Source organism: Pholcus phalangioides, unplaced genomic scaffold, assembly GCF_987345545.1.
Source record: "Pholcus phalangioides strain wild (caught in Gottingen) unplaced genomic scaffold, Ppha-v1.0 ptg000001l_1, whole genome shotgun sequence".
Taxonomy (NCBI): domain Eukaryota; kingdom Metazoa; phylum Arthropoda; class Arachnida; order Araneae; family Pholcidae; genus Pholcus; species Pholcus phalangioides.
In genome coordinates, this window is record NW_028301594.1 from 16,362,985 (window position 1) to 16,381,658 (window position 18,674).

General features: G+C 34.5%; 1 protein-coding gene across 2 annotated transcripts in view; it reads right to left on the reverse strand.

Annotated features, from left to right (window-relative positions):
• The window catches only part of LOC149089960 (unconventional myosin-XVIIIa-like), a 105,159-nt gene extending 87,315 nt beyond the window's left edge, over window positions 1–17,844 (reverse strand). For both annotated transcript variants that reach the window (XM_089231455.1, XM_089231463.1), the window contains exons 1-7: window positions 17,676–17,844; window positions 11,965–13,037; window positions 7,362–7,553; window positions 5,504–5,680; window positions 2,140–2,350; window positions 1,893–2,035; window positions 1,408–1,508 (exon numbers count right to left, since the gene is read on the reverse strand). In XM_089231455.1, coding sequence (XP_089087581.1) covers window positions 1,408–1,508; window positions 1,893–2,035; window positions 2,140–2,350; window positions 5,504–5,680; window positions 7,362–7,553; window positions 11,965–13,014 — 1,874 coding nt within the window. In that variant the 5' untranslated portion in view covers window positions 13,015–13,037; window positions 17,676–17,844. The remainder of the gene's footprint in view (window positions 1–1,407; window positions 1,509–1,892; window positions 2,036–2,139; window positions 2,351–5,503; window positions 5,681–7,361; window positions 7,554–11,964; window positions 13,038–17,675) is intronic.
• Between the last annotated feature and the right edge of the window lie 830 nt (window positions 17,845–18,674).

Here is an 18,674-nt window from a genome sequence, read left to right on the forward strand (position 1 = left end):
ATACCCACCTCGACTTGATTAACTTTTTCATTCCTAACCAACATGGATTTAGATCATTGTTATCTGTATCTACCCAATTAACACTTTTCATACATGACTTAATAGACACTATTGACAAAAACCTTCTATCCGATATCATTTTCCTAGATTTTCCAAAGTATTTGACAGGGTGTCTCATAACAAACTTCTACTAAAACTTTCAAACCTTTGTCTAAATGTTCAACTGCTGAAATGGGTGTAGGCCTTCCTCATTAACCGTAGCCAGTTTGTCTCACACAAGGGCCAGAACTCCCTATTCCTTCAGGTCAAGTCTTGCACACCCCAGGGTTCAGTCCTCTTGCCATTACTATTTCTAATTTATATAAATGATCTATCCGATTCCATAAACTGCTGTATTAGACTCTTCGCTGATGATTGTGTCATCTACAAAACAGTGTCCAATCTTTCCGACCAAGAATCTCTCCAACACAACCTTAACATTATTTCTGAATGGTGTTCAACCTGAGAATTGCCTCTCAACTTCTCAAAAACTGTTTTTATGAAAGTTACCAGTAAATGAATTTCCCACAATTTCCCTTACTCAATAAACTCTTTGATCTCTGAGGTTTCCTATTATAAATACCTGGGCATTATAATCTCTTCCGATCTCTGCTGAAACCTTCACTGATTATATTTTTAATAAATGCCTCCAAAAACTCTTTTTCCTTCGCCACAACCTGAAAAACTCTACCAGTCATGTCCGTCACTTGTGCTAACAGACATATATTATCCCCGCTCTCTCCTATGCCTGTGAATCCTGGGATCCCCATAGCCCAAACCAACATAGACAAATCAGAATCTATCCAAAATAAGTCCACTCGCTTCATTTTCAACTGTTGGTCTTCATCTGTCTCCACATAGGAACTCGAGTACCAACTCAATATCCAACTGCTCTCCTCTCGACAACTTATCTCTCGTTTAACTTTTCTTTACAAAATCCCCCATGGGTTTTTAATATTAACACTTCCAACATTCTAATTAAACCCTCACATTTCTCTGTTAGACTCAATCATTCCCAAAAATTTCAGCCCATCTTTGCCTCTTCAGATTGTCACAAGTTTAACTTCTTCCCAAGAACTTTTATTGCCTGGAACAATCTACCACCAAATATTGTAGATTGTACTACGATTTCCGAATTTTCCTGTTCCATCAATCGTCATTTTCGCCATACATGACTTCCACATCCTCTTATATAGGCCTTTGCCAAACAATATTGAATAAATAAATAAAGCATCTCTTCTCACATGATAGCACCCTCATGGCAAAAAAAAGTAAAATGACAGGTTGCATTTTGAAGGCAAAAGGTTCAATCAAGCATTTCAACATAGTTATTTCATGAGTTTTCTTCAATTACTGAATTCAGCATACCTTAAAATCTCATCTACTCCAGCTAAAAGTTGATAAAATATCTGGAAATTTGGTTCTCCTTCAGGACGTTGGCAAACTCTAGTTCTTTCTAACATGTAAACCTAAATAAAATAAAATCCATGAATATTTAGCTGATATATCCTCAGTTCTTAATCAGTGATATATTATTGTTGGAGCTGAGAGAATCATAATATTTAGCTTGACATTTAATATCAACACCATACACAAATTTAGAGATCTTGAAATTTTTTCCCCAATTTACAGAATGTTTTACATATCTAAATCTTTGATAACATGACAGCTACTCGAACTACAAACAGCAAATACTAATATTTTTAAGCTTCTCAATTTAATAACACTTTAGTTTTATACATTTGATTTCTAAAAAATGGACTTTTAAAGGTTTAATTATTCTTTCCTTAGAAGTGCACAACAGCCAGTCAATTCAGTAATGAAACTATTTCTAAATTAATTCACTCTTTTACCTGTACTGAGGCTGAAACAATCTGTCCAGAATGATCACAGTCGAGTGTAAACAGCTCGGTGAACCTTGTTGCATTGGAGTTTAGGATAGTTCTGCAGTTTCCAAAAACTTCCAAAAGTGTGGAAATGGCTTTGTGCTTTTCAGCTATACATTTAAAATCATGATATAAAAAATTTGAAGCAACCAACAACTATACAAAATTGGTATAATTTAAGATACTCAAGAAACATCACACAATAATGTTTTACCAGTAAACAGATGCTTAGAAGAACCAGCAATAGATGCAAAGTAATGAAGAATATGTCTGAAATTTGATGTCTTCCCACTACCACTGCGACCCAAAAACATAATAGATTGATCACGCCTAGTTCTCAAGAGGCTGTTCAATATTGACTGGGCGAGTGAATAGATATGAGGAGGCATATCATTGTCTTTGCAACCTTTAAACATTTTCATGACCTGAAAAAACCAATATCATAATATACATCACAAGCATATATATATTCCAATATCATAAAACATATTGCAATATCTTGCAATCTTAGTCTAAGGCAGGATTACACTATAAAAGTTTCACAAAAAATCATTTATAAAACTTTAAAAATGTAACGAATAAGTGTATCGGTTACCAAATGGCTTATTGGTTTAGTTTTTTTCAAGTTTTATAAAAAATCTTTCACCAAACTTTTATAGAGTAATCCCGCCTAATACAGATATTAAAATTGTATATACATTTTAATAACAAAAATAGATATTTTAGAAAAGCTGAAGGCAAAATATCATATAAAAAGTGAGTTAAACGATTATGAGAATACTCTTTCTATTAAGAGCATTAGACTATAATTCATTGGTTTCTATCGAAAGAAAATTCTGTCACTAAATTATATAATTATATAGTGAATTTGATAGATGAATTAACCATCCTACATAAATTGCTAGCTTTAGAAACACTGAACTTTAAACTAAAAAAATGTAACTATTTTTCAACTAAACATTTAAATTCATCATAGAAAAGCAGTCTTATACAGTCAAATCCTGTTATAACCAACTCCTGTTGTAACAAATAATCCGTAATTTTCTTTTGCACAAGTATTGGAGAAAGCGAGGAAACAACAATTTCCTCTAAAGTATACACATACTCAAACAAATGGTCTGGAAGGTTCTCTTGAGCTGATAAATATTGTTTTAGAATCTCCACACTAGCTAACGCTTCAGATGCTGCAGGTACGGAAACATATATTCTTGTGAAAGCTCTTCTTCATCGCTACTGTCTCCAATAGATTGTTCTTTGTTTTCTTGTATCATACGAACGATATCATTGTCCATTAATGGTTCTAAAGTGAAGACGTCATCGTAGGAGGGAAAAAAAATCATCCAGCGTCACTCCATTCGGAATGGAAGTTTCTTTTGCAATGTATTTCCTCAAAGCCTGCAAATCGGTGGGTGCAATTTCATCAGCATTATTCAGTGTTTCACAGAACTCTGCTGCTATTAAATTTTCTTTCTTCTACCCATTACAAATAACTATTTGAGCGATATTTTTCCAGGCTCTAGCTATCAAATCCATAGCTTGCTTGACGTCAGGCTCCACAATGATTTCTTTATTATCAAGCTAATCAAGAATACGTCTCAGCAGTTGTGTACGGTACTTTCCTTTTATGCCCTTAATTATGCATTGGTGGAGTGGTTGCAAAACAGACGTGCAGTTAGGAGTCATGTATTTGATGTGAATGCTCTCTAGCTTTGGCGGTTATTGTGTGCCATATAGTTGTTAACAAGGAGCAGGATCTTTCAATTTTTTCGTTTCATTTCTCCATCAAACTGAACTAGCCACTCATTAAAAATTCCTGTAGTCATCCACGCCCTTCAACTTGATTTGTAATCGCAAGGCAGTGATTTCACATTCTTCAAGCACCATGGATTTACAGATTTGCCAATCACTAAACCTTTTCTTTTTTCGGTTCCATTCATGTTGCAGCAAAACAAAGCAGTCAAGTGTTGCTTGGAGCTTTAGCCACCAATGCACTTGTCATTTTTAAATGTCAAAGTTTTATTACACAACAGTTGAAAAAAGATTCCCACTTTGTCTGTGTTGAATACATCCGAAGGATCGTATGGCTTTATTACTTTCGCTATTTCCCCAGCTTTCTATTCATTCACATTTCTCATGTCAACTGAATTTGCTTTCACGCAAATCTGCTTTGCTACCACACCATGCCATTCCTTGAAGCGATGCAGCCAGCCGACACTTGCTTGAAAGTTTTTGCATCCAAAAGCACGTGCAAACTCCAAAACTTTTTCTTGTATGAGTGGACTGGTTATTGGCACATTTCGGGAACGAATGTCTTGAAACCAGGTAAAGACAGCTGCATCAACATCTTGAAAATTCAAAAGCCTGATCTTCTTCCTACAGGATCCTATAACTGTTGTTTGAATTTGCAATTCCAATTTTGTCAGATTTTTCAGAAACATTGAAAAAGTAGATGGCCCTATTTTGATGCCACGTTGTTTTTCTTTACACCCTCATCAATTTCAGAAATTATGTTAATTTTTTCTTCAACTGAAAACTGTTTCATTTCGAGGAATTTTTCACTCATTTTGAAACAGAAAAAATATCAAACATTTGCCACTCGTAGCACTGATTTGATTTCCTTTTCATGCACTGTATTCGTTAAAATTTCTTCCCACAACCCAAGAAGTCATAGGAGAACAACTTTTTCTCTAACAGTATAGCAGCATTTGAATCAGGAGAGGTAAATGGGAATAGGGAAAAAAATGCAAAGAGTTATGGGCAATTGGCATGACACAAAATATCTTCTAAAGAAGATGTGGTGCAAACCTTTCTTTTCACCTTTTTTCCCAATAAGGGAAAAAGTTGCCAGACAGAACTATATCCACTCTTTTGATAATTTCCCGACACTTGTTTTCGAATTTGTTACAATGGATTTTTCATTTGGTAATACCAGAATTGTGCAATACATTGTTCCTATGTAAACTGATTTGAAGGATCGGAAACATTTTGGTTACAACAAGATTTTTGTATAACGGGATCCGACTGTACTAAAAAAATATTACATGCTGTCTCTACCTTTCATGTATTATAGTTTCAATTAATTCAAGATAACAGATTGATAGACACGATAATACGGTCGTGCGCTAGTCTGGCCTGTCTAGTAATCTGGCATTTTTTAGGCAGGTTTTCTTCCAGCATAGAAAACATGTCACTACATGTTTGCGTGCAGAAATCTATACTATATATCTATTTAAATGAGGTTTTTCAGTTAACTTGTAGTAATCAGGCAAAGCCTAGTCTGGTGTTCGCCAAATTAGAGAGAATGTACTGTATACTTTTTGACACTTTTGAAAAGCCTGGCATCAGTAGCTAGTAAACATCAGTTGTAGTGTGTGTGTGTGTTTTGAAATAATATTCATATACAAACAATAGAATTAATACAAGAGGAAGATATGGACAGGACAACTGTCCTTCAGGATTAATAAAAATTGGCAATGTGTCAACCATTTTTTTAAAGTTAAAAACACTTAGCAAATATTTTATATACTTTTAAATAAATAAATATTTATAATTTTTCAGTATGAATCAGAAACACATACCTTTTCAGAATATGCAGCCAGAGTGTGCAAAGGATTGAGAATAAGAAGATTGTTTCCTGAATAGGTATAAATGAGCTGGGAACAATATCTCTGTCGTAATGTGTGAAGGATGCTCGATTCATTGATATGCCTCAACTGAGCAAGATTTTCCATATAATCAAACTGCTGAGGATTCACCTTTATTTTCCATGAAAAAAAATTACAACAATATACAAACCATAGCAAAAGGTAAAAATATTTTATTTTATTATTTTATAATATCACTATTTCAAAACAATCACATTCTTTAGCAAAAAAACTTTTTTTGTCAAACTTGGCATACCAACCAATAAGGTTTTTTTCTCTAACCGAGCACAAATTAGGACTATCACCATGGGCAATTCACTGCCTAGTGAGTTGTGCCAAAAGTGTAAGTACCTAATAGTCTAAATTTGTATCTAGTGTTGTGTCTGATTTTTCAGTGTGCCATCTATATTTCAGAAGTGAAGTGTAATGTCTGAATACTTGTACTGTTTGTAGGCCTGTTGCTTTCTGTGGCAAGATTTTTTAATGGGGAGATAAACTCACATTTGCACCTTGAAGTTGGGAACCACAGAAAATACCTTCAGCCAACTACCACCGTGGCGATGGTGGGGCTCGAACCTGGGTCCCAGCGATGCGAGACCGTCACTATGACCACTCGACCCCCACAGCTGCAACCAATAAGGTTTTGTTTTTTTTTCAAGCTGAGCACAACTCAGGTCTATTGCCATAGGCAATTTACTACCTAGTGAGTTGTGCCGGAAGCGTAAGTATGTGTACCTAACAGTCTGAGTGCGTATCTAGTGTTATGTATGTTTTTAGTGCTGCCATCTATATCTCAGAAGTGAAGTGAGTGAAGTGCAATGACTGAATAGTTGTACTGTTTGTAGAACTGTTGCTCTCTGTGGCGAGACTTTTCATGGGGAGATCAGCTCACATTCACGCCTTGAAGTTGGGAACCACAGAAAACCAACTTCAGCTGACCACCACTGTGGTGACGGTAGGGCTCGAACCCGGGTCCCCGCGATGAGAGTCCGTCACTATGACCACTCGACCACCACAGCGGCAACCAATAAGGTTATCAGTTGTATTTGCTTGAGTGTAACCAATATACTTATTGGTTACATTGGTCAAGGTTAATGTGATACCAGCTTTAGACTAGATGGCCATCACTGATCAAAACTCAGTGGGAAAATTGTTCAAAATCAGTCCATACAGGAAATTTCTTAATGTTGTAGAAAATTTTGAGATTTCATCAAACAAAGTAATTAAAAAAAAATTAATGCAGTGCAATGCTCTTAATTTTGTATATTATCTGCATATTTTCATCAATAGATACCAGCACATTGGTTTTAAATGCATGGGAAAAATTTGCTCAAGAGAAAACTATGCAATGTTTTTCAGGCATGTATTTTTAATGTTACATGCCCAACCAGGCATGTAAATTTTTTAGATTTCTCCAGCCCTGACCTCTACGATTCTGGTTGCTTCACCATGGGGTATAGTAATCATGATTTTCTGTATCAGTGAGAAAAAACGAGAGTGTAAAAGATATGTATTTCACAGTGAGCAAAAGTGATCATTCAAGAGTTCCAATGCTTTAAATTGTTTTTGATTAAAATCTAGAATATTTTTCAGCCACACCGATTGCCACGTACTGCTTGAAAAGAGAGGTGATCATAATTTGAAAAATCATCTTCAGTGTCTGTTTTTGAAAATAAAATATTATTAAAACGAATGTTTGATATATACAAAAAAGGAAGACATTTGTAAAACAGAACTCTAATGAAATAAGTGACTGCAAAAAATATATTTTAATAATTTTTAAAAAAAATACCTTTTCTACATCATCTTCATCAACTTCCAGTTCATCACCAGTGAATTCTAATTTTATTCTTACTTTGCCTTCAGGTGGTTGAGGTCCGGTTTTAATGAGATGGGCTGCAGAAAACCCACCTTTGTGTACCACCCACACCATTTCAGTTTGCACACACGTTTTTTCCATTTCCAACTGCTGTTCAGATTTTGCCTGAAACGATTAAAATTTACTTCATTCAATTGAATACAATATGACTAAATGCAATTTTAACACGAGGACCAACATTTCATTCTACCTAGGACAGATACCATCAAAATGATCGGAGGTTGATTTTCATAAGTTATTTTCATGTTTAAATACAGATACGAGTGTGGGTGAGCAACAGAATGTTAAGTTAGGTTATTAAAGTTTTCTAAATAAATTTCATTTTTAGCTCCCTTTTGCTCAACAGGCACACACAAGTGTACCATTCTTTAAACAGTTTATAACGGTTTTTAATTATTATTTTTTGAAGTTAAGACTTGAGGAATGCATATGGGTACCTAACTAATTATGTTAATTATTTTTCACAATTTTTTCCCCTCTTTAAAGGCTATTTTGACATACAATAAACAAAATTAAATCTAGAAAAAAATTTTGACGTGAGTTCATAACTGATTAACTGGGGAAAAGTGTTTTGGCTCAGGTTTGAAGAAGATATAATAGGCTATCTACCCAAAAGTTCCTTGTTGCACAACTGATAAAAATATTTACTTTAAACATTATAATTGCAGAAGTATTCACACCTCACACTTTTTGATACCTTTGTTACATTAGAAATACATTTTATGAATTGAAAGTTTATCGCTTGTTATTGCATAGTGGGACCTGACATTGCTGTCTTTTTACTGTACAGTAGTGCTTGTTGTTGTTAACGAAATTCTGATTCCTTAACAAATAAAGGTCTCTGAGCTTTTTCACTACTTTCAACTAGAAGGAAATTAACTTTCCCAGTACTATAATTGTTTTCCCTACAAATCAACCAAGCACTTCTTGAGGCTACGTCTAATGTTGTGGAAAACGTACACTGGCAAATAAATGATATGCACACAGAATTCTTTTGAGCCATCTGATCGACACTATACTTTGTTTCATTATATGAAGCTCGACAGTATCAGAAATTTTTTGTCACTTTAAGAATATATATTTCAATAAATCAGTGCACTAACATAGAAGAATATTTTCATTTTTCTTACCCAGAAAACACAAAATGTAAGGTTTTTATGTGTAAATGCATTTCATATAGAGGGGTCTCTGATGAATTTCCAGTGAAATTTCTTTTTGATCTTTTATTTTGACACCTACCAAGGTAGTATTATTCTGCTTTAATATTTCAGCAAGTATTGATGAAGAAAAACAATCATCACATGCTCAAATTTCTACTAGTTTCAGATAAGATTCAATGATTTGCATCACTGTATTTTTGCCCATATTAATATTTTTATTTTGTAATTAGTCTATCATTAAGGATGCTTTCAATTAGCCAAAATGAGCATATCTATATTAGTAAAAATTTGATGCTATGATTCGACTAAATATTTGGGTAGCTGGCTATGAAAGTGCCTATAACGTTACTGGTTAAATTGACCAGTGATGGTCCTTCTAGGTATAATTAAAAATATTGCAGCAATTTTTATTTTAAATTTATGACAGTTGGACAGTGTAAATATTTGAGCATTTTTTGGAAAAGTCGTAAAATTTCAACATTCTAAGCGATCTGGTTCATTATAAAAATCAAGATAGAATATCAAAAATTTTCAAAATGACTGGTGTGGTCCTTCTAGTGTTAAATAACAGAAAATATGTGAATTTGTGACAAAAGTTTGTTCGATCAATGAATGTAAAAATAATGTAGGACATGGTAGAAAGACAGACTGATTTTGAAATGGTACGTATGAAAGCTTCTTTACATAGCTAAGCAGCATTTCTCCCAAAATACAACCCACAAAAGCATAGGAAACAATGTTTTACGTATAGCTACATATTACACATCATTTTTAAAAAAATAAATAATTCATAAGGCTTAAGCTCAGTTGAAATTAATGAAAATTGAATTTTTTTATCCCCAGAAAATTTCAGTAAATATGAAAAGCTGTAACATCTATAAGGCCAGGATTACACTATAAAAGTTTTGTAAAAGTGCTTTTATAAAACTTGAAAAATACAACCAATAACAGATGGGTTGCATTTGCTCGAATGTAATCGATCATTGTATTTTTCAAGTTTTATACAAGCACTTTTACAAAACTTTTATAGTGTAATCCCAGCCTAATTCATGGTTCATACTCTTTGAAAGTAAAAAAATTCAAGGACTATTAAATAGCACTTTTCTAGGCAACATTTTAAAATTCAAGGAGGACATTCATATCATGGTTGATAAAAATCATGATTTTTAAAAAAAATGAAATTACTTGAATTTTTTATTACTTGAAATTTATGTTTAACATTAACTTATTTTTAATTTCGAGTTTGAAATGTTAATTTACTTTATTAAAGATATATAATTTTTTAAAACAATTATAATTCTCATTCCAACTTGTAGACAATGTCAAGTTCTGAAAAGGTCTTGCTTTAAAAAAAGTCATTGTAGTTTAGTGTGCGTGTAATTATATATTTAGAGCGACTATATGACCTGCACTTCCTGGCACATTCCCATATTTTCATGTAATTTTGATCATCTTAAGTTTTCATGAAAATGTCCCATTATTCTCCATATATTTTCAACAAAGCCTATTGAAATTTTTTATGGTTTACTGAAACTAAGTAATAAAATCATTTTCCCAATCCTATGAATCATCTTATATATAAATGTGAAAGTACGGCTATATGTCTGTCCCTTATACAAATCTACAGTTTTAGACAGATCGTTGCTAAATTTCGCATATATACCAAACAGGACTGGAACTGAATCGTAGACTACTATAAAAGTTCGTCAGAGCTAGACAAATGCCCGAAATGGGCCATATGCCTTTACAGTGGTTTATAACTTCTCTAATGCTGCAATTCATGCAAAAAAAAAATTCAATCACTTATAGGCCTAAGTATTTGAAAAAGTTCATTATTCTTTCAAGGACTGCAATGATTTTCAAGGAATTTTTATAATGATTTTTAAGGCTTGTACGAACTGTAATCTGACTATAAAAGAATGGGGGGGGGGATCGATTTCTTGACAGACACATCTGTAATATCATTCAGAAAAAAAGGGACATCACCTTCCTATATTCCCTGGAACTCCCATTGTGAAAAAACCTGGGTTTTTAATGAGTAAAGTATACCATGGGGGTTCATGATTTACTTTGTGTACCTTTTTACTTTCGAACTGTTATGCATGCTTTTTTTGAGAGTTCGGTTATTTGAGATCTATAGTGCTATAATCAGTATGACACATAGCTACTACTACAACTACTTCTTAACCGTACATGCAGCTCGTACACATTCCTCTGCTGAATTTCTAACATATCTGTACATGCCAGAACTATGTGTTCCGGAGCCCTTAACATATATATGTTGTCAGAGTTGTGCTTGTTTTTGCTGGTGTTGCCACTTGTCTTCGATATTTTGAAGTAAAGATGGTAAATGCTTGAATTTTCATGTTATGTAAGCACCATATTGAAGGTCTGCCTGCTCTCTGAGTGATATCACAACACATTATAAACATACATGCAGTTTTTCAGAAACTTAACAAAATGTTAAATGTGCTGTGAAGCTGATCCACTTGAAATTACTGCAGAAAAAAAAAATTAAATTAATCAAAGACTTTTCAATCAAATGGAACAAAAAAAATCCATACATCTGTTGATGAATGTCATGAGCTACATTAGAAAGAATTAAATCAGAACCCCCTAAATGAAAATAAATCACATTCAATGTATGTAGTTTTTTCCCTTTCTAAGAAAGTTTCAAGTGGGAAAAAAAGACATGAAGATCGAAGATGAAAAAAATCATAAAAAAGAGGATGAAGATCATGTATGAATACTGATGATGTAAATCAAGGGTGCGCAACCTTTACAGTCTAAAAGCTAGAAATGAGAGGATTAGGTCACAAACGTGTACTTATTACATTCTGAGGATTGTGATACTTCTCTTTATAAACACCTTTTGTGGGGTATGTAGGACCCTTTGGTGGATTGAATTTGGCAGATGGGCTGCAATTTTGCATCTCTGGCATAAACTATAACTGATGATAAAACATATAAACTGCAGTGAATTCGCCTTTAGAAAAGTACACCCACAGGATTGAAAATTTTATCAGTTAATAAGTTGTCCACAAGTAAGGAGTGAAATGCAGTAAAGCTCTATTTCACAGGATACAAAAAAGTATATGTTAATGTCAGGTGTGCATTAATGAGGTGTCTGTTATAAGCAGTTCCACAGTCAAACCTCTGTTAAAACGAACTTCAAGGGAAAATGCAACGTCTCATCCAATAAAAGAACATTTCACAGGGTTGGGACCAAAAATTTTGTTTGTTATAAGCCGGTTACCTCTAGCAGGTGTTTAACCGCACAAATGAAAGATAGCACCACGGGAGATAAACTAAATTTTTTTTCCTATAAAAATGCATTTTATATAATTCTCACATACCACACTCTTGAAGCGTCTGCTACCACTTCTAGACAACGTTCCCATCCTAATATTCTGCTCGGTCATCTCCATATCAGTTCCATCTATATCACAACGTATATTTAACTCTCTGAGTTCTGGAACTGGTTGAACCTTCAAAATTACAGAATCACCTGATGAGCAAATAAGTTTTATAATCTCGTCTCTGGTTTTATTTTCAACAGCCACATTATTAACTTCGAGTAAACGATCACCAGGAAGAAGCCCAGTCACATTAGATTTCGCCATATTACTCGGTTCAGCGAATATTATTGTCTGTTTGGATTCTCCCTGAACCGCATTACGATCAATAATATCTGCTCTTCTCAAAGAAAAACCAAAATCACCAGATGGTTGCCTTTGTATTGTTAAGATTCTAAGTCGAGGTGGCTTCATGGGTGTTATTGGTGGCAGTCGTAAGTCTAAAGCATATGATTTCCATCTAACTCCATAACCTCCTTGTTCACCAGGTGGAACTTGTGACGGGGGAGCTGGAGGCACACTTGGTTTGACTGGACTCACAGATTTATTAGTAGCTGCCTGTGGGCTTTTCCGGGTGGACTCTTGATTCATCTGATCCATGATTTCAAGCATCTCATTAGTTAAATTTGTCGGGCCTAAATGTAAAGATACCATCGAATATGTACTGCCTTGCGGTGATGGCGTTAATGCAGTTTTGGACTGGGATTGGTGTGGTTTAACTCGCAGAACTGGTTTTTGAGGTACTGGAGGTCTTTTTGTTGGGCTGCATGATTTATTGGGGTCAAGATGTGATAAACTTCCACCAGAAGGACTCGAATCTGCGGCAGAGCTCAAACTGTATTCACTGCTGTTGCTCTGTTTCTCTGACCCATCTTCATCATGCCTATCTCCAACATGACTAATGAAACTTCTACGAACTTCATCCAGTCTTTTAAGGTCTTCATGTGAGAGCGGTTCTTTATCATTCGGTTTCTTCATACTCTTCTCTTTCTTGTCTTTCTTTTTTTTGTCATCTTTCTCCTTATCTTTATCTTTCTTCCAACGAAACATCACAGTTTGTTACCTAAATGGCCCTAAAATTAAAGAAAAAAATTACATTCATTTTAATTGCAAAAATAATCATATAATGATAACATGTTCAACTGAGAAACAGTATCAAAGACAAATTCTTTTTAAAGTGCTGAACTATAAAATTTACTTTTTTCTTATATAATGAAAATATAGGCCTACCATAACTAATAACTAAAAATGTCACTTTCACTCAATTTCATGCAGTAAATTTTAAAATCAAATCTCCCAAAGTAACAATTTTTTTAAAGCTTAAGCTAAAATTCAATTTGAGGACTGTATTTTATAGTTTAGAAGGGCTTGAAAAATCGTAAAAAAATAATTACTAATACAAATACAAAGACCATAAGGGCAAAGTGTCCAAATACATGGCTAAAAAAAAGATGCTCATAAAAAATATGAATGTTAAATATATCTATAAACTAATATAAAAAATAAAACTGGATAAGAGAAATAAAAACCAATAATTATCATATAATACACTGCCTATAAAAAAAATATGGTTGTTATATCAAGTATTGTTGTAGCAAGGTTTCGCTGTAAAATAAAAGTCAAGACTAATTTTAAATTAAAACGATAAATTGACATGTTAGCCCTGGATTTCTTCATGGATATTCTCATTCTACACCTTAATACTGATTGCCTGCACATAGTTACAGCCCAGTGCATAAGCTAGTAGAAGTCCCAAAACAAGTTTTTCTTCTACGATGATTGCTCCTATTTTTGTTTTTTTACTCAGATGATGTAATTATTGTTTAAGACATATTCATACATAGAAAAATAAAATTCATTGTTGTTATCCATGCTGTTCATTTATGTTCAAAACACAAAGGCAAATACAATAGTCTCAATAATCTGAGGCAAACAGGACTGAAACAGCCTCATATTACCAAATAAACAATTTGGAAAAGATTTTCATGGGTGGGGGGGGGGGGGGCTGTCCCTATATCGATTGTATAGCAAATACAGTGTCCCACAATCAACTGATGGTTTTCAAAATGGGATAACAAGAAAATGGTGACAGACATGAAAGTCATTCTTGCGGAATATAAATGTAGAAAGTCAGGAATTTAAGATATGTCATTCATGTTGCAAGGGGATGCATGGTTATTAAAGTAAAAAATACAAAATTAACTTTTTATTGTACCCGCAGGCCTGGGTAGTCTGTAGGCACTCCGTGCTCGGGCCAGAAATTTTGTTTAAAGGGGGGCCCCTTTCATCTCGGGGAGGGGAAGCCAAAGTGATACACACACACAACAATAGATTTGGCCACCTTTTTTCCTTTTTCAGGTAATTTTCTTACATTTCGAGGTGGGGGCAGACCCCCACCCCAAGTCCCCCATGGCCTTGCCTGTGCCCAAAAACCGAATTAGAAAGTTGTTGCCTTGTCTCTCCTTATGCCGAAAAAACTGCCAAGTGTGCAATATTTGATGAGATATTCAAATTCAAAAATAAGAGAAAAGTTGGGAAAAAAACTGGTACACCTGCCTAATATCGTGTAGGAACAAGTTTTTGAGCGTGTCCAAAATATATATTTTTTAATTTTAATAACTATACATCTCCTTGCAACATGAATGAAATGTCGGAAATTTCTGACTTTGCACATTTATATTCTGCAAGAATGACTTCAACGTCTGTCACCATTTCCTTGCTATCCCATTTTTAAAACCGTCAGTCGATTGTGGGACACACTATAGATAGGCCCTATATGTGACTGATGAAAGATTGAGAAGTCACTCAGGCTGCTCATGGAATATTTCTAGATCACTTGAGAGTAGGGCCAGATTTTGAATGGATAGGACCCTCTGCATAAAAGGAATTCCCCCCCCCCACACTTCTTTGACTGTGGTCAAAGATGTGTTTGGTATGTCAGCAACTACAGTAAGTACTGTTGTTGTACTTGTAATACAGCAAATACTGTTGTTTGCAAACACATAAAAAAATGGATCTGCACTATTTTATATTTTAAATGAGAAATTTAATGTAAAATACTCCATGAATATCTTACAAGTAGTGCTTTTTTACATACTCTGATATGACCAAAATCATTGATAGCATGATAAAGAAAATCTAATTTTTAAGTTATCTTAGCAATAAAATTCAATACACAATAAATCTGAAGATGACAGTTTTTCCTTGCAAAAGACTTGAGCGAAATGATGATTTTGTACTTCTTAATAACAATGACCTTTCTCTAGAACATTTTGATATTGGTGATCTTGGCAATGATGATTCAATCTACTTTGCCACACACCAACTTCGGTCATATATCGCCATACAGCAATTTCCAACCAGTGGAGTTGGGTGGGAAATGAAGACCCCATCTACATCGGAGGTCGTTTCTGGCTCAGTAGGTAAAGAACTTGCTTCTGACGTTCTATGCCCGGATTCGAACCCATGGACCTTGATGGTAACCTTCATTAGTGAAAGACAAGTATCTTGCCACTGCGCCACTTGGGCATGATGATTCAATCTGACTCATTATTTGAAAACATTTTTTAAACCTCTAGTATTATTTAACGTTTGTGGCATTGTGTCGACAACCTGAACCAAGATTGAAAATTGTTGCTATTTGTCTGAAAAAGTTTCGCATTGCAAATATGCAAAATTGTCATACAGATTTGAAGATTTCATGTTGAACAAACATGCAAACATTCTTGTCATCATTTCATAAATCATTTTATGGTCAAAAAGATGTGAAATTGAATAAAAAAACCAACAAAATTGAAACCTATTTTTGTTATGGAGTTAATATTGCAATAGGTCTATTACTGATTGGGGTATATATCAAAATTGATATTTAGTAGGGTTTGCTAATAATAGGTACTTTGGAAATAGTGTGGTGTGATCTAGAAAAAATTCTTTGATTTTCCAAAACTTTACCAGATAAAATTTATATAAAAAAAAATTTGAGTAAAATATACACCATTATAAATTTAAGAGGGGGGGGGGAACTTAAAACATGGGACCCTGGGCAAATGCCCATGTTGAAATCAGGCCCTGCTTGAGAGATCAGAGTGGCACACTTCTCGATTACTTAAGTGGCTTGGAGCACATTCAAAGATCACTTAAGCAATGGGATCTTAACGTTTTGCATTCCAGACTCTTGTGACTCTTTTATGTGACATATGGCACATTTCCAGATCACTCAAGTTGTTTGCAATACAATTCTAAACCAATGCAGTGGTCCACACTCTCCAAAAGATTGAGCACCTTGGGTGGATTAACACAATAGACTTCATATCAGGGATCAAACCCGCCATGCATCCGAAACTCCAAATGTTAATTATCCACTCTCAAAACTTAACATGGAGTGTAGAAGCATCACTGAACATGCAACTTTCTACAACTGCACAAAGTAAAATTGTCTGGATACCAAGTGAAGATGAATAGATGAATTTCAGAATGAAAATTCATGTTTCTCTGTGGGGGAAATCAAACCATCAACCTCTCACAATTCGAGCGAGTGTTCTACCGTTAGGCTCCTACTAAACCACACATGTACCTCGTCCACATTTCACTGAGGAACTTCTGACAAACTGGTACATGTTGAAATGTGCATGTCTGTGTGGTGAACCTAACATGAACTTTGTTTCCATGTAATACTTGTGATATGTAGTGCTGTCACCTGTCATCAATTTTCCTAACTATGAGTGAAGTGTTGATTGAAGATTTTACTGTTGCAAGCCTGTTTCTCTTTGTGGTGAGACTTTTTAACAGAGATATCGGCCCACATTCGTATCTCAAAGTTGGGAGAACCACAGAAAACTAACTTCAGCCGACCACCACTGCGCCGACGTTGGAGTCTACCGTTAGGCTACAGAGGACAGAAATTTTCTTCCCTAGGACATATATAAAGCTGAATGGGACTGCACTATAGACAGCCTCTTACACCCATAGGTGGTGGCACTGAAGAATCAGACAAAAAACTAGATACACACAATTTCGATACAAAACTCACTCAGTAATAAATTAAATATCGCCCATGTAGTGATAGGATCGGAGTTGTGCTCGGTTTGAAAGAAAAAAAAAACCTCCTAAACTCAGCAGCAGACATTAGCCCCTAGATGGTGATGTATAAAAAAGCGATGAACCTCTCCGCTCATTATACAAATTACAACTGCCTAACTACCCAGCAAAGATGAATTTTGGGGAGAAAAAAATTCACATTCCTCTGTGGAGGAAGCGAACCACACATCTGTGGGAGGTTGGTGGATTGATTACACACAGAGAAATGGGGATTTTCTTTCGAAATTCATCTTCGATTGGTATCCAAGTGATATCACTTTGTATAATTAGTAAAGAAGTTCATCGTTCCGTTGTACATACAATTGCATTCATAAGATGTGTTGCCCACGGCGATAGACTGGAATTGTGCTCGGTTTGAATGGAAAAAAAAAATAATGTAAAAAAACAGCTTCTAACTCTACAATACAAATTATAGCGACCTTTTTTGCCTGCCATGGGATTTGGCACGAATTTCACGGAGGGTTGCGAGGAAAAAAAATAAAGGAAAATTACACATAAACTTCTCACTCACGATCTCTTGTACATTATGCATCAAGCTTAATGGTCATAACCTACTCCAGAGACACACCTCCGGAAGACTGTCAAACGATAGAAAATCTACACAGGACACTTACGAATAAAACTGGTAACTGGTTCAACTAGCACAAATCAGCCATCAGACGAGCTGGAATGTAATGCCACCCACCGATCTCGAAATTTACCAACAATACCCCATGAAACAAGTTAAATTTGGGAAAAAATTATAAATTGTGTTTACACGTTCGGCCATTACAAATACGTCATAACGGTTGTGGTTATAAGGGTGTGTTTGAGTTTGTCGGATGAAATAGTGACCATATTACCCCGTTGCTGGCAACATCCCATAATTTCTCGTCAATTTTAATCTTGCCAATTTGTTTCACAAAAATTACCCCTTTTTGCTGTATTTTACAGCAAGCTCACTTGAAAAAAGTGTCTTTGTTTATAAGGGAAGATGAGAAGTCTCTTTGTTCTTCTTTTAGCGCTATTTTTTGTGACACCCAGAGATTTCATTATTACGTTCTTTCACGATAGATGGCAGCACACTACGGACAATTCGAGTTCATGCGTGTCATCTGAGATTTTCCTGGAAAAAATAACAAGAGATCATAGTAATAATGGGAAACTTTACTCACTTTCGGTATTAACTGATAGTTTCATTGTTTTTTCCGCACTTTGGATCTGAATTTCCCACATTTTTCTCGAAAAATTATGGTCAGAGTAGTAAGAAGAGAAAAAAAACGTCCTCCAGTTTTTTGAAATATTACTTTAATTAGAACAGCCACAAAAAAATGACGAAATTAATAGCCTTCATGAGATAAAAGACACTATTTCAATGGAATTAAAAATTTTCAAAACTGAAATTGCCAACCTATCAAATAAGCGAATCAAAATAGATTTTACTTATATTTTTCTTTTATTTGAAATAAGAAACTAATTTTAATTGGTTATTTAATTTTCAAGCCATAAAAAAGTCAAAATTAATTTCAAAATTTTTAAAAAGAAATCAAAATTTTGGAAATTATTAGAAATATTTCCGAGAATAATTATTCTGAAAATAAATTTTCGTGCGATATTTCACTGTCCCGATAGAA